The 17,517-nt window shown below is 36.8% G+C and overlaps 1 protein-coding gene across 1 annotated transcript in view; it reads right to left on the reverse strand.

The window, feature by feature from the left end:
* Positions 1-4,082: 4,082 nt before the first annotated feature.
* The window catches only part of LOC143235791 (uncharacterized), a 66,384-nt gene continuing 52,949 nt past the window's right edge, over positions 4,083-17,517 (reverse strand). The window contains exon 3 of the mRNA XM_076473992.1: positions 4,083-4,142. Within this exon, the coding sequence (XP_076330107.1) occupies positions 4,083-4,142 (60 nt within the window). The remainder of the gene's footprint in view (positions 4,143-17,517) is intronic.

A 17,517-nucleotide genomic window follows, 5' to 3' on the forward strand; every position in this document is an offset into this window, starting at 1 on the left:
AACTCGCGTCATTCTTACAAAGCTGAGAGACAGGAGAAGTAATTATTGGCCAGCTAGAGTAAGTGTGCTATAAGCCTAGGACCGTATAATTGTGAGTAACATATATTAATCGGAAAACTACAGAATTTACCAAGAACAGTCATAGATTTGAACACAAACCCTTTCAACTTCAGTGAATCACTTCGGACGTTAGAATTCCTATGAGAACATCACATATTTTCAACGACAAGAGATGAACATGTAAGCGGTGTGAGCCCAATCAATAAGGACAGCTCGCTAGGCTTGAGCGAGGCGTGACAGTGTTAACTCACAATTAACTTGCTCGTCGCGGACCTGGTTCTTCGATAAAATAACCAGTTCTAGACCGGATATATTACTCAGTATTGTCTGTAAGACTTGCATATAAATCATTTTTTGTAATAACTATCAATAATTATTATAAATTATATTATTTTATTGATATATTAAAATGTGTGTTAAAACAGAAAATTGTTGGCAAGTATCATAATTATTATCATATAATTAAATATCGAAATTCAAATTTTTGTTTATTTGGAACAGTAATACGTAACGTGTGAACATCGGAGACTCGTTCGAAATAAAGTATAATATGTAACGCCTAAAGAATAAAGCATTTTATATATACATTTTTAAATAATAATTCGAAACAAGTGGACTGAGCGCTGTTCGTTTATTGTTAGAATTTATCGCCAACAAGTTACAAACACCTACTATAAAAGAATCCAACACATTTATATACCCTGACAGAGTGTGTATTACACGCCCAGTTAAATGTTCATTCCCAAAGTGATAAGCAGCGAAAGTGATACACGTCTAATTAATGGATCATTCACCAAGTTACGAGCAGTGCGTGTTGTGAATCGAGTCAAAGTTATGATGAATTTATGAATTATTTAAATCTATGTAAAACAGATGCTTATGATCTTTGTACATTAAATACTACACCGTCTTTACCTTGCTTCTTCGTCTTGTTATCAATGTAAAAACTTCTTATGTAATTCTTGTATCTAAATTTCATTACATCGTGTATTGTACGAGTTTAGCAAATTAATTGTGAAGGTAAACATTCATGATGTGTTAATAGCTCAACAAATAGAACAGATAAGATTCTTTAGTCAATACTAAACAAAAACAAGAGGGCACCACAATCTGGAGTTAATGTTCGGAGTTGCACCGATGTGTAAAGTGTTTTAATTAGCTGTATAATGAGCTTTGGCTTCTCCGTTTACCATGAGAAAACAAGCCACCGATTATAGCGTTGTTAGTCAATACGCTAATCCTTTGACCCGCTGAAGAACATCAGTATTATGGCTAAACTTTTAGTCATACTTATGACACAATTTTCACAGTTCAAGTCTAGAGAAAGGAGTTTTATCTTTGTTATCATAAATATTTGAAGACAGGGGGTGGTCTTGTTTGATTCTCCTCCTGATAAAAAAATTAGCACAAGTCTTGAATCTGTTTGTTATCTTAACTATTTGAGGACAGGGATCGGAGGTGAGATTGTTTCATTCTCATCCCGATAACAAATTAGCACAAGTCTTGAATCTGTTTGTTATCTTAACTATTTGAGGACAGGGATCGGAGGTGAGATTGTTTCATTCTCATCCCGATAACAAATTAGCACAAGTCTTGAATCTGTTTGTTTTTTTCACACTGGTTTCATGAAGCTAAACTTTGCAAGAACGATTTCGTCTACCTCAGTTAAGTTGAACCGGAAGTTAATGTTATATTTGTTGAAGAGAGATGGGAGTCAGAACTATAATTTGGTGAGAAGTTTTAAACAAATTAGTTTAATCAAAACAGCTTCACACACTGGACTTGACTAACCCGTCAAACCACCAACAACTACACACACGGGACTTGACTAACCCGTCAAACCACCAACAACAACTACACACACTGGACTTGACTAACCCGTCAAACCAACAACAACAACTACACACACTGGACTTGACTAACCCGTCAAACCACCGACAACAACACATGGAGTTTAACCATTCAAACCACCGACAACAACTACCCACACGGGACTTGACTAACCTGTCAAATCAACAACAACAACTACCCACACGGGACCTGACTAACCCGTCAAACCACCGACAACAACACATGGAGTTTAACCATTCAAACCACTGACAACTCTGTAGAAAGAATCGCCCTAAAAATGTTAATAAATCACGTACTTTCTCGATATTTTTATAGCCTCCAGCTGTAAGTGTTAAGATTATTTGAAATACACTTTTCTATAAATTTTTTCGTGTGAATTATGTTATTGGGAGCGCTAGAATCAACGAGGTTATAGACTAACGAATAACTGTCGTAAAGTATGTATAAATGCCTTATACCAGTCAACACTAGTTTCACCAACTCGAGCAATGAGTAGTGGGAAGTGACTTCGAAACTCGTTCAATAAATCACATTTTTTTCTTTTTTTACTGGTGATAATAACCCTAGTTCCAACACCACCGTTTTAACATTTTTCTCCAACAATTATAAGAATTTTATCTTTAGACTTCACGAATACCTGTGATGATAATTATGTGCACACAAAACAGGCCTTACCTGACGGTGCTCCACCACCGGCACTACTGAATACCTGTGATGATAATTATGTCCACACAAAACAGGCCTTACCTGACGGTGCTCCACCACCGGCACTACTGAATACCTGTGATGATAATTATGTCCACACAAAACAGGCCTTACCTGACGGTTGCTCCACCACCGGCACTACTGAATACCTGTGATGATAATTATGTGCACACAAAACAGGCCTTACCTGACGGTGCTCCACCACCGGCACTAGTGAATACCTGTGATGATAATTATGTCCACACAAAACAGACCTTACCTGACGGTGCTCCACCACCGGCACTACTGAATACCTGTGATGATAATTATGTCCACACAAAACAGGCCTTACCTGACGGTGCTCCACCACCGGCACTACTGAATACCTGTGATGATAATTATGTCCACACAAAACAGGCCTTACCTGACGGTGCTCCACAACCGGCACTAGTGAATACCTGTGATGATAATTATGTGCACACAAAACAGGCCTTACCTGACGGTGCTCCACCACCGGCGCTACTGAATACCTGTGATGATAATTATGTCCACACAAAACAGGCCTTACCTGACAGTGCTCCACCACCGGCACTACTGAATACCTGTGATGATAATTATGTGCACACAAAACAGGCCTTACCTGACGGTGCTCCACCACCGGCACTAGTGAATACCTGTGATGATAATTATGTCCACACAAAACAGGCCTTACCTGACGGTGCTCCACCAGCGGCACTAGTGAATACCTGTGATGATAATTATGTCCACACAAAACAGGCCTTACCTGACGGTGCTCCACCACCGGCACTACTGAATACCTGTGATGATAATTATGTCCACACAAAAACAGGCCTTACCTGACGGTTGCTCCACCACCGGCACTACTGAATACCTGTGATGATAATTATGTCCACACAAAACAGGCCTTACCTGACGGTGCTCCACCACCGGCACTACTGAATACCTGTGATGATAATTATGTCCACACAAAACAGGCCTTACCTGACGGTGCTCCACCAACCGGCACTAGTGAATACCTGTGATGATAAATTATGTCCACACAAAACAGGCCTTACCTGACGGTTGCTCCACCACCGGCGCTACTGAATACCTGTGATGATAATTATGTCCACACAAAACAGGCCTTACCTGACGGTGCTCCACCACCGGCACTAGTGAATACCTGTGATGATAATTATGTGCACACAAAACAGGCCTTTACCTGACGGTGTGCTCCACCACCGGCACTATTGAATACCTGTGATGATAATTATGTCCACACAAAACAGGTCTTACCTGACGGTGCTCCACCACCGGCACTAGTGAATACCTGTGATGATAATTATGTCCACACAAAACAGGCCTTACCTGACGGTGCTCCACCACCGGCACTAGTGAATACCTGTGATGATAATTATGTCCCACACAAAACAGGCCTTACCTGACGGTGCTCCACCACCGGCACTACTGAATACCTTTGATGATAACTATGTGCACACAAAACAGGCCTTACCTGACGGTGCTCCACCACCGGCACTACTGAATCTCTGAAAGATAAAATTTCAAAGTTACTTATTCGGGTAATTTAATCGATATATAGACAAACTGAAGTTGTTTCAACAAAAAAAAAATTAAACTAGACCTATCTAACAACTCAGAAATAACGGAGTTTTCAGACGCAGTCTAGCGGCTCATAAAATGGCTTACGAGTTTTAATCTTTTATTTTTCCAAATACAAATATTCAGTTCTTAGCTGCACCTCTTGACTGATATGACATCAAATTATGGACGCAGCTGTTGAGAATTCCCTCTCGTTTTACTTGTCACCTACTTTCTGAGTTACCAGGCAACGACGTTAGCATAAGATTAATAAATAAATAATTTATTTGATAATACTGGACGTTTATGTAAAGTTAGAACAGAGCATGGACGAGTTAATGCATTATTTTATATGAAAGAAATATTAAGTCATATTAGCTGAGAACACGTGGAACATGGAATGCTTCTAATTAAGTCATATTAGCTGAGAACACGTGGAACATGGAATGCTTCTAATTAAGTCATATTAGCTGAGAACACATGGAACATGGAATGCTTCTAGTTAAGTCATATTAGCTGAGAACACGTGGAACATGGAATGCTTCTAATTAAGTCATATTAGCTGAGAACACATGGAACATGGAATGCTTCTAGTTAAGTCATATTAGCTGAGAACACATGGAACATGGAATGCTTCTAATTAAGTCATATTAGCTGAGAACACATGGAACATGGAATGCTTCTAATTAAGTCATATTAGCTGAGAACACATGGAACATGGAATGCTTCTAATTAAGTCATATTAGCTGAGAACACATGGAACATGGAATGCTTCTAGTCTTCTTTAAACACCAAATACTTCAACAGTTCCTTCCAAACATTACATAAACGCTATAGTAGTTGAGTGTCGCTTCTAAAACCCGTGAAGAACAAATGTCTACAGAAATTCATTCCTTGCACCTGGTATCGTGTTTTAGTCACCTAGCGGCAAAATCAGCATGAGGCAGCGACAAAGAATTGATTTTAAAAAAATAATCTGAGTAATTTTGTTCGTTCTGATACAATTGAATATCCACTAACATAGCTATTCACGTGAAGAAAGATGTTATTTATTACAACGTAAATTCCATCCCAATGTTTCGATATTCTGGATGGCATAAAAACCAGTTTAATTTAAATTTATAAACATTTAAATATTTTAAGGTTCTTACTGATTCATAACCAACATTTTAAACCTCACGATTAATTATAATACATTTATGTTTCATAAACATCTTTATTTTTCAAAATGGCTGAGAAAGAATTAAAACATTTTGTATTTATATCTCGTTTAACCACTTATTATAGTTTCATTTTTGGCCACGAGATGACACTACTAAATACAGCAATAAATTTTAAACCCCGAAATTCGATTATAATACACGTAATATGAAAATTAGAAATATGAAATAAACAAAGTTTATTATACGTGTAAGAACACACTTGTTGAACCGAGAAGAAAGTGAAACCATTAACTGGATTTTTGGCTAAAAGAATTCTTTAAATTTAAAACATTCTAGAGAATGATTACATAGAATTTAAACTTCGTTTTAATTTTTTCATAAATTCAACTCTGAAAACAATATTCTTTTTTTTACAAAACTTATTATTTCGTTTCCCACGATTAATATTTTGTCATTATGTTTGTTAAAAATACAAACAAACCGAATAAAAATGAAGAATGGTGACGTCACACAAAGATGTATCTTCATTCATTCTACTTTTAATAGTGAAATCTATTTAGTCTCAAACTACATGTTGTGGTCTTTAGGTATTGTGTCTGGAGCATCACGTTTGAATGACCAACCATCATGTTGATGTTCCACTTTCCCTGGTACCTCCTCTCCATTAGCAGTAACCTGCCATCATGTTGATGTTCCACTTTCCCTGGTACTACCTCTCCATTAGCAGTAACCTGCCATCATGTTGATGTTCCACTTTCCCTGGTACCACCTCTCCATTAGCAGTAACCTGCCATCATGTTGATGTTCCACTTTCCCTGGTACCTCCTCTACATTAGCAGTAACCTGCCATCATGTTGATGTTTCACTTTCCCTGGTACCTCCTCTCCATTAGCACTAACCAACCATCATGCTGATGTTCTACTTTCCCTGGTACCTCCTCTCCATTAGCAGTTACCACCTATCATGTTGATGTTCTACTTTCCCTGGTACCCCCTCTCCATTAGCAGTAACCTGCCACTTTCCCTGGTACCTCTTCTCCATTAGCAGTAACCAGCCATGATGTTGATGTTCCACTTTCCCTGGTACCTCCTCTCCATTAGCAGTAACCAGCCATCATGTTGATGTTCCACTTTCCCTGGTACCACCTCTCCATTAGCAGTAACCTGCCATCATATTGATGTTCCACTTTCCCTGGTACCTCCTCTACATTAGCAGTAACCTGCCATCATGTCGATGTTTCACTTTCCCTGGTACCTCCTCTCCATTAGCACTAACCAACCATCATGCTGATGTTCTACTTTCCCTGGTACCTCCTCTCCATTAGCAGTAACCAACCATCATGTTGATGTTCTACTTTCCCTGGTACCTCCTCTCCATTAGCAGTAACCAGCCATCATGCTGATGTTCTACTTTCCTTGGTACCTCCTCTAAATTAGCAGTTACCACCTATCATGTTGATGTTCTACTTTCCCTGGTACCCCCTCTCCATTAGCAGTAACCTGCCATCATGCTGATGTTCCACTTTCCCTGGTTCCTCCTCTCCACTTCTTGATGAAACCTTTCAGGTAAGAACAATTCTATCATCATGTCAACTGACATCAGATGAAATTGAGACTACAGTGAAGTAGGTACATCAAGTCCGTGAACAACAGGTGTTATAGCAGATTGAAGATTCAGATAACAAAACTACCCTTTTATCTCCAGTGTTGCAGTCATGATGAAAAATCATTTCCATGCTTTATTGGCTCACACGAAACCACTGGAACTCCAAAAGGCAAAACTTTTTTCTTACCTTTAGTCCACTGTCCAAACTCTTCTGTGCAAACCTTTGCGGAGTCCCTGATGTGCATTGTTTCCCAAGTTTTATTTTAAAATACGTGGAATACACTTTTTTGACACATTCTGTAAAGTTTCACCTTAATGTCTTTACAACAAATTTACCACTTGTTGCTCTTAACGATTTGTTTTGTTTGTTTGTTTTTGAATTTCGCACAAAGCTACTAGAGGGCTATCTGTGCTAGCCGTCCCTAATTTAGCAGTGTAAGACTAGAGAAAAGGCACCTAGTCATCACCACCCACCGCCAACTCTTGGGCTACTCTTTTACCAACAAATAGTGGGATTGACCTTCACATTATAACGCCCCCACGGCTGAAAGGGCGAGCATGTTTGGCGCGACCGGGATGCGAACCCGCGACCCTCAGATTACGAGACGCACGCCTTAACACGCTTGGCCATACTGGGCCTGCTCTTAACGAATAAATAATGTTAAAATGCACTCACAAACAAATACTATCCAGAAATAACACGTCATGTGGACTGTTAATCGTTTGTATACTAGTGGTGCGTTTCACGTGAGTTCTAGATCCATAAAACTCTTATGTCATAGTAGGTCTAAAGAAATCTACATGTGGTTATAAACATTTTAAATATAACCAAATGTGACCATATATCAATGCAAATTATTCACTTAAGTAAAAGTACATGTGATGTTTAGTGAAAAAACTGTGCATAGAGAAAAACTTGTATCGTTTTCTGATTAAGCGTACAGGAATTACTATAGAACATAAAAAACTTCATTATAATAAAGCCATCACAGATTAATGAATCATCAAATATTATGTTTAGTGTTCACATGTTATACTTATTCTGACAGTCTGCATCAAAAATACTTTGAACAAATTAAGAAGTCAATTCGAACAGTGAAAGTTACACATTAAAAGCATAATGAGAGCCGTTTAAGTTTCAACACTAATATTAAAGATAACGGTTTAGCTTATTTTGAATTTCGTGCAAAGATACTTGAGAGCTATCTGCGTTAGCCGTCCCTAATTTAGTAGTGTGAGACTAGAGGGAACGCAGCTAGTCATCACCACCCACCGCCAGTTCTTGGGTTACTCTTTTACCAATGAATATTGGGATTGACCATAATATTATAACGCCCCCGCAGCTCAAGGGCGAGCATGTTTGATGTGACGGGAATTCGAGCCTGCGACCCTAGAATTACAAGTCGAGAGCCCTAACTAACTAGCCATGCTAAGCCAGAAAAATAACAGAGAACAGTTAAAAACAGAAGATATAATTCTAATCTGCAAAAAAAAGAGCCCAATCTGACGTCATCTGGTCCACTTCTGAATAACGGTCGTATTCAGATATAGGAATATTTTTAAACACTTTTGTCGGCTACTGAAAATGATGCTTACCAGTCTGCTATTACTGTACCAAAAGCCCCCGCAGAAAGACAAAAAAAACAACAAAACAAACACAGTATATCCGTTAGTTATGTAACGTACAGTTCCAAACTGGTCAATTCTCATCTATATCAAAAACAAGCCCTCATCCTATTGACATGAGAGCTGTTCTCTCTCTGTCTGTGTATCCACTATTAATACAACCTGTTAGATATCTTGCAATATATTTGTTGCGGAAAAAGTGACGTTTATAAGTACTGCAAACTAGAGTGAATCTAATCTCGAGACATACCAAGTAATCTAATCTGAAGATCGAACGTCTAAGTTCCTAGATTTTGAAATGAAATCAGGCAGTCGGAAGACAACCACTTAGTACATCCGACGGTTGTTTACTTGAACAAATGATACGAATTTAAGTAGTGATATATAGTTATCTTTTCTACCGGAAGGTGGACATGTTTGCTAATGGGATGTGACAGTTTGAAGATTTTGTTTTAAATCATAGTTGTTAAGTCATAAAAATGTCCGAATTTCCTATCTGGACAATGTCTTACGCGCAAGTGGGCTAAATGACCTGGGTCAGAGATCCCCCTGGTTTCTGTGATGGTTGGTGATCATTTTGAACTACTGAGCACAACAATCAGATAACTAGAACCACCTATTGCAACAATATTTTTTTATATATATAAACCAAATAACGACACCGACTGTCACTTTTATAATGCGCCAACAGCTGAAACAGCGTAGAAGTATTCAACAACACTATAGTTCGACACAATAACCACTGTCCGAGAAATTGTATTTTGTGTAAGTTTAACAACAAAGGACATATTTGCCAATTAGCTAAAAATCACCTCAGAACAAAGTGTCGTTTATCTTTAACCTCCAAGCAAGTGAATTTCGTTACAGGTTCATAATCGACTAAAAACGTCCTAAAAACTTTAGAACAAATAAACACATTAAACGTTTCTTCCCAGTCAAGTGAGTTTCGTTAGAACATCTAGTATGAATAAAACATTTAAAGAATTTATTTACCGTAATCTACAAGCAATTACTAGACATAACAAGAATACTAATATATAAAGTGGAAATATTAATAAAACAATTTAAACAGAAAAGAAAGACTAAAATGTTTATGCACAAAACAACAATAAAACAGACATTTAACTAAATTCTTATCCAAAACTTCACTGATTACTCTCACTTGTACTGATGTGCAATGCGCATATATCAGTGAAAATTACAAGATATTTGATGTCATCGTGAACTAAACAGATATTCAAGGACAATGCGCCCTCTATCCAACATCTAAATTTAAAACTACAAAGATTTAGCTTAGAACAAAATTAAGGCAAACTTAATTTTTTCAAGAGCATCTGGTTATCCCTAAACAAATGGGAGATTATATATATATTTTACGCGTTTGTGTTTTTCTTATAGCAAAGCCACGTTGAGTTATCTGCTGTGTCCACCAAGGGAAATCGAACCCCTGACTTTAGCGTTGCAAATCCGTGAACTTCCTGCTGCCACAGCGAGGGAGGGCTTTATACCTTTATAAAATCGGATGTCTAAGAAACAGAAAAGTTCTTCAATTAACGTCGTATAACCTTCTCTGAAATTAAAAGTTTGACATACACAGACATGTTTTAAGAATCAACACATTCTCTGCGAGAGAACCAGTCACCAATGTTTTAACCCCGCTGTAGTGACAGGACGAGGTTTCCAGTAAACGTTGTGAAATACTGTTATTACGTGTGTATGAAATAGTCTGACAACACCACAAAGTTTTATCTAAATAGCACGTTGGATAACAAAGTGTCGTCACAACCAATAGAAGAAGTAGACAAAGATAACACACACATACTTTATCACAAACTAGCGGGAATTCGCAGATCGCAAACTTCCGCCACGCGGCGTGGATTATATTCGGTTTTCCAAAAAATACGAAAAGGTGTCCGCCTTAACGGTGAACACAAACCACTTTTAGCATGACAAAGTAATAATATTCCACACAAGTAAACCAAGTTTCATCAAACTGTGAATAATATTCCACACAAGTAAACCAAGTTTCATCAAACTGTGAATAATATTCCACACAAGCCCACTAAGTTTCATCAAACTCTGAATAATATTCCACACAAGGCCACCAGGTTTCATCAAACTGTGAATAATATTCCACACAAGCCCACCAAGTTTCATCAAACTGTGAATAATATTCCACACAAGTCCACCAAGTTTCATCAAACTGTGAATAATATTCCACACAAGTCCACCAAGTTTCATCAAACTGTGAATAATATTCCACACAAGTCCACCAAGTTTCATCAAACTGTGAATAATATTCCACACAAGTCCACCAAGTTTCATCAAACTGCGGTCATTATGGACGGATTTATAGAGCAAAATAACGTGAAAAACGGGATTCCGCGTTAGGTGCGGATTTTCTTTTTTATTTCGCGACCTTACGGTGACCTTGACCCTCCAAAAACTAAGTACTTATAAGTTGGGTCATATTTCAAATGTATGCGAACTTCTTCCCAAATCCATTAAATCGGTTTCGAGATATCTTGCTGACAAACATAGAGAATGGTGAAAACCTAACCTCCGTAATTATTATACCAAATATCGACTACCTGTCATCCACCAACATCCTAAACTAACTCGTGCACTAGTCCTTGTTAAAGACAATTTGTGAAACGTAATTCATGCATGTGATCAAACCCACGTTAATTGAGGCTGTGTGCTTGTTTGCGAAAGGAAGTGTTAGCTCTATGGCTACCAAACCAAGATGGAGTAAAACGCACCTGGAAAGCCTTCCAGGAATGTTGGGGTCTAGGGTTAGATTTTCAAGTTGAATTTGAATATTAGTTCCTGGACTCTTGAAATTCCCACGTTTGAAATTATTTATATCCTCTGTTAACAGGATCAAACATGTGAGGGGTTAAAACAGGGAGACACAGACCTTCCTCCTTTAAAGCAGCTATAGAAGTATGTCTGTAAAGGGTGGGGACAAAGGCTGTCCTGAAAACGGTCCAGGTATGACGAGTCTAGATGTAGAGTTTTCAGAGTCACTGAAACCGAATCAGATTTAGGGGTTACATTGTCGATATTATATTCATACCCAAGTCACGAGCTAATGGCTCGTGATGTTGTTGGTTACACGTCCTCTGGGAATAACAGGGAGTTTGGTCTTACATTGAAACCTCTGCGAATCATGAAGAGAAAGATGTGAACTTTGAACCCTCTCATAAGAAAGGAGCCGGTGTTTTATTAAAGTTGGCCCACAATGTAGTGAACTTTGAACCTTCTCATAAGAAAGGAGCGGGTATATTTTATTTTGATCATTAAAGTTGGCCCACAATATAGTGAACTTTGAACCTTCTCATAAGAAAGGAGCGGGTATTTTATTTTGATCATTAAAGTTGGCCCACAATGTAGTGAACTTTGAACCTCTCATAAGAAAGGAGCGGGTATTTTATTTTGATCATTAAAGTTGGCCCACAATGTAGTGAACTTTGAACCTTCTCATAAGAAAGGAGCGGGTATTTTATTTTGATCATTAAAGTTGGCCCACAATGTAGTGAACTTTGAACCCTCTCATAAGAAAGGAGCGGGTATTTTATTTTGATCATTAAAGTTGGCCCACAATGTAGTGAACTTTGAACCTTCTCATAAGAAAGGAGCGGGTATTTTATTTTGATCATTAAAGTTGGCCCACAATGTAGTGAACTTTGAACCCTCTCATAAGAAAGAAGCGGGTATTTTATTTTGATCATTAAAGTTGGCCCACAATGTAGTGAACTTTGAACCCTCTCATAAGAAAGGAGCGGGTATTTTATTTTGATCATTAAAGTTGGCCCACAATTTAGTGAACTTTGAACCTTCTCATAAGAAAGGAGCGGGTATTTTATTTTGATCATTAAAGTTGGCCCACAATGTAGTGAACTTTGAACCCTCTCATAAGAAAGGAGCGGGTATTTTATTTTGATCATTAAAGTTGGCCCACAATGTAGTGAACTTTGAACCTTCTCATAAAAAAAGAGCGGGTGTTTTATTAAAGTTGGCCCACAATGTAGAATAATAAATTCGTTCTTTCCAAGATTTAACTTCCAACATTAACTAAGCCATAGTTACACGGAAATACCACACTAATCTGTTTTAACCAACTGATAAAAGTTCCTATAAGTTTCTCAAACACGTTTAGTGTGATAATTCTTATTTTTAAATATTGATATTCAGGTGTGATCTGTTGATGCTTTAAAGTTCATACATCTTGTAGTGTACATTAATGTAGTGTTGATAAGTGTAACTAGTCATAATCTACTTAGTTAGGGCTGACATCCAAGTCTGGACTCATTCTCAGGTACGTTCAGTCATTTTTGTACAAATTATTTTGTATATTTATATAATGTGTAAATTAGCCACAGTGGTAATGTTTTACATGTGTCAGAACAGTTTGTAAACAAAAACCATGGTATTGACATTTTCCGATGAAAAGTCCAAACCTACATAACACTACGTAAATGTCATGTTACTTTACCTTAAAACAATGAAAATAAATTAGTTGTTAATCTGCACGACTCTTAAAGACATTCATAGTTATTTAAACAAACATTAAAAGTTCTAATCTACTTTTAACTCGCGACACAGAGACGAACACAAGTGGTACTTGAGTAGCTTTGTACGAAATTCAAACAAAACACTGAGACAAGTTCTGACGATATATGTTTCAAGTTTTATCTAATATATTTTGAACAAAGCCTATATAAATGATCACAATCCCTAAGAAAATGATTAAAATAATCTTTTAACGAGTAAACAATTTGCACCGACGTACAATATAAATAAAACGTTTTACCTGAGCAAGCGAGACATATGGCCGCTTGACTACAGGAAACAGTTAATATGGCGTTAACATGGGTGGAACTCCATTAGACTGTAATGGTTATTGTAACCTAATACATTCTAGTCTTCACAGTGCTGATGGATATCTTTAAGACAGGTACGACGTTTCAACCAATCCCCAGTACATAAATTTGAGCCCATCCCTTAGGAGTCGGGGGTGGGGTCACGTTTATCTATACAACTAGGACAAAATGTTTTTAAAAATGTCTCACCTTACGGAACCACATCAAGTGATCCCGAAGTCGTTGCAGGTCCAGTGATTTACTTCGTCTTTTGAAAAAAGACATTCTATACGATGTCTTGATGGCTAAGTATCAGTTGTTTGTTTTTATTGAACAAGCAACTAAAAACCCACGAAGTGCTTTAAAGAGATTTAGCCGTATAATCCAATACCCGACTTTCACCAAGACAACAACAAATACCACGTAAGTTTCTATAAAAACATCTAGATTTTCACATGTAGGGAAGAGACACTTTCGGAGATTTTACATTTTCTTCTCAACAAGTCTCGGGCAATAGAGCTAAACACAAGCTATCTTCCTTTGTTTTATAATACAAATAAGTGTAAATTTATCACGTAGTTCAAGTGATAAAACGTAAAGTTCAAAAGCACGAGTGTGCGCAACTATTTCTGGACTTTTATCTATTGTATTTCATCATATAATTCCAGAATTGTTAAAAGTGATGTTTTAAAACATCTAACAAAGAAATGTATTACTACCAAGCCGAGTATGTGACACATTCTATCCACTGACACTTCTAAATAAGTCACAACTCTACAACATAAAACATCTAGCACGCCTCAAGAAAAACACGGTCTCCCTCGTGTTGACAGATGGCGCTACGCACTGTAAGGTACAGCCAAGCAGCGCTTGATATATAATTATTCACAAATTTTAGTGTATTAACAACTAGTCGAGGAAAATGGTAATACTATAACTTTATGATATATTATTCTATGACAAAGTAAACCAGTAAACGACTCTTCACTTACGGAGGTAGAAGGTAAATTATAGTCACGGTTTATTTGACTGAGGGCAGTACAGGAACGTACGCCCCATGCGCACCTATTACTGCGGGCGTCCAGGCCTCGCCTCGACACTTTAAGTTCTACATTAAATATTATGCTTTCTCCTACTTGTCCCGGAAGCAGTTCTACTAATTGGTACCGTTTCCTATGCAAATGGCTTGGAGTGTGGCATACATGTTTTACAAACTTCTTTCATTATTTTGTCAGGGTTGTATGTATAAATACAATGAAATAGACATTTATTTAAGGTTCATCATAAATAACAAACAATTGATCGCTTCAACCAAAACTTTTTAAGAAAACAAAAATCACATACAGTTATGTACTTATTTTCAGTTGTAGATATTTTCCGTTCTCTTTATAATAAGTTCAATTCATTTCCCAAAAAAAGGATTTATTTTGAAATATTAAAGTAATAAAAAAATAATAGAAATATATACAACCCGTCGAGACCATTTTGTAGTCCATAAATTCTAAGTCAATGAAGAGAATGTGAACTGTGTTCTTGGTGAATAGTTAAATCATTGGGAGGGGCAAATGTTTCTTGCAAAATTTTGAAAATGGAACACAAAATTGTGGTTTGAAGACTTTTTTCTGATTAACATAAAGTATTACTTTACATAGAAAGGCAGTGTATTTAAGTACCACATGAAATTACAAAAGAAATCCCACTAAAGGTGGAGCAGATATTGTACGGGCTTGTTCTTACGGTGTGAACGTGTTTTAGAAGTTTACAAAACATGATACAATTAATTATACATGTATACATTATGTTAGGCCTACTATAATTTACGTACAACACAATACACATAAGCTATTGTATTATTAACATATGACAATATCTTAGACCTACTATATTTTTAACACACACATTTGACCTATCGTATTTTTTAACATAACACATTATGTTAGACCTACTGTGTTTTTACTTTTACAATACCTTAAACATATTTTCAACATATGTTAATATATTGGGCCTACTGCATTTTTGACAAACGACATTTTCCACATATGACATAATGTTAGACCCATTGTATTCTTAACATAAGAACTCACATTATAAAGTTACCTTTATCTACAACATACCTTGGTTATGAACGTTACCTTTATCTACAACATACCTTGGTTATGAACGTTACCTTTATCTACAACATACCTTGGATATGAGTTACCCTTATCTACAACATAACTTGGTTATGAACGTTACCTTTATCTACAACATACCTTGGTTATGAACGTTACCTTTATCTACAACATACCTTGGTTATGAACGTTACCTTTATCTACAACATACCTTGGTTATGAACGTTACCTTTATCTACAACATACCTTGGTTATGAACGTTACCTTTATCTACAACATGCCTTGGTTATGAACGTTACCTTGTATATACAACATACCTTGGTTATGAACATTACCTTTATCTACAACATACCTTGGTTATGAACGTTACCTTTATCTACAACATACCTTGGTTATGAACGTTACCTTTATCTATATGCAAAAAGCGGCTCGTTTGGGCTGAAAACACTTTTACATGAAAAGCGAACAACGTTTCGACCTTCTTCGGTCATCGTCAAGTCGAAGGTCGAAACGTTGTTCGCTTTTCTATGTAAAAGTGTTTTCTCAGCCCAAACGAGCCGTTTTTGCATATTAATTTTCTCAACAAGTGGGTTTCTCGTCATCACTGATTACCTTTATCTACATCATACCTTGGTTATGAGTTACCTTTATCTACATCATACCTTGGTTATGAATGTTATCTTTATCTACAACATACCTTGGTTATGAGTTACCTTTATCTACAACATACCTTGGTTATAAGTTACATTTATCTACAACATACCTTGGTTATGAACGTTACATTTATCTACAACATACATTGGTTATGAACGTTACCTTTATCTACAACATACCTTGGTTATGAACGTTACATTTATCTACAACATACCTTTGTTATCAACGTTACCTTTATCTACAACATGCCTTGGTTATGAGTTACCTTTATCTACAACATACCTTGGTTGTGAACGTTACCTTTATCTACATCATACCTTGGTTATGAGTTACCTTTATCTACAACATATCTTGGTTATAAACGTTACCTTTATCTACAACATACCTTGGTTACGAACGTTACCTTTATCTACAACATACCTTGGTTATGAGTTATCTTTATCTACAACATACCTTGATTATGAACGTTACCTTTATCTACATCATACCTTGGTTTGTGAACGTTACCTTTATCTACATCATACCTTGGTTATGAGTTACCTTTATCTACAACATATCTTGGTTATAAACGTTACCTTTATCTACATCATACCTTGGTTATGAACGTTACCTTTACCTACAACATGCCTTGGTTATGAATGTTATCTTTATGTACAACATACCTTGGTTATGAGTTAGCTTTATCTACATCATACCTTGGTTATGAGTTACCTTTATCTACAACATACCTTGGTTATGAGTTACCTTTATCTACAACATACCTTGGTTATGAGCGTTACATTTATCTACAACATACCTTGGTTATGAACGTTACATTTATCTACAACATACATTGGTTATGAACGTTACCTTTATCTACAACATTCCATGGTTATGAACGTTACCTTTATCTACATCATACCTTAGTTATGAACGTTACCTTTATCTACAACATACCTTGGATATGAGTTACCTTTATCTACAACATTCCTTGGTTATGAATGTTATCTTTATCTACAACATACCTTGGTTATGAGTTACCTTTATCTACAACATACCTTGGTTATGAGCGTTACCTTTATCTGCAACATACCTTGGTTATGAACGTTACCTTTATCTACAACATACCTTGGTTATGAACGTTACCTTTATCTACAACATGCCTTGGTTATGAACGTTACCTTTATCTACAACATGCCTTGGTTATGAACGTTACCTTTATCTACAACATACCTTGGTTATGAACGTTACCTTTATCTACATCATACCTTGGTTGTGAACGTTACCTTTATCTACATCATACCTTGGTTATGAGTTACC

Source organism: Tachypleus tridentatus, chromosome 12 (genome assembly GCF_004210375.1).
Source record: "Tachypleus tridentatus isolate NWPU-2018 chromosome 12, ASM421037v1, whole genome shotgun sequence".
Lineage (NCBI taxonomy): Eukaryota > Metazoa > Arthropoda > Merostomata > Xiphosura > Limulidae > Tachypleus > Tachypleus tridentatus.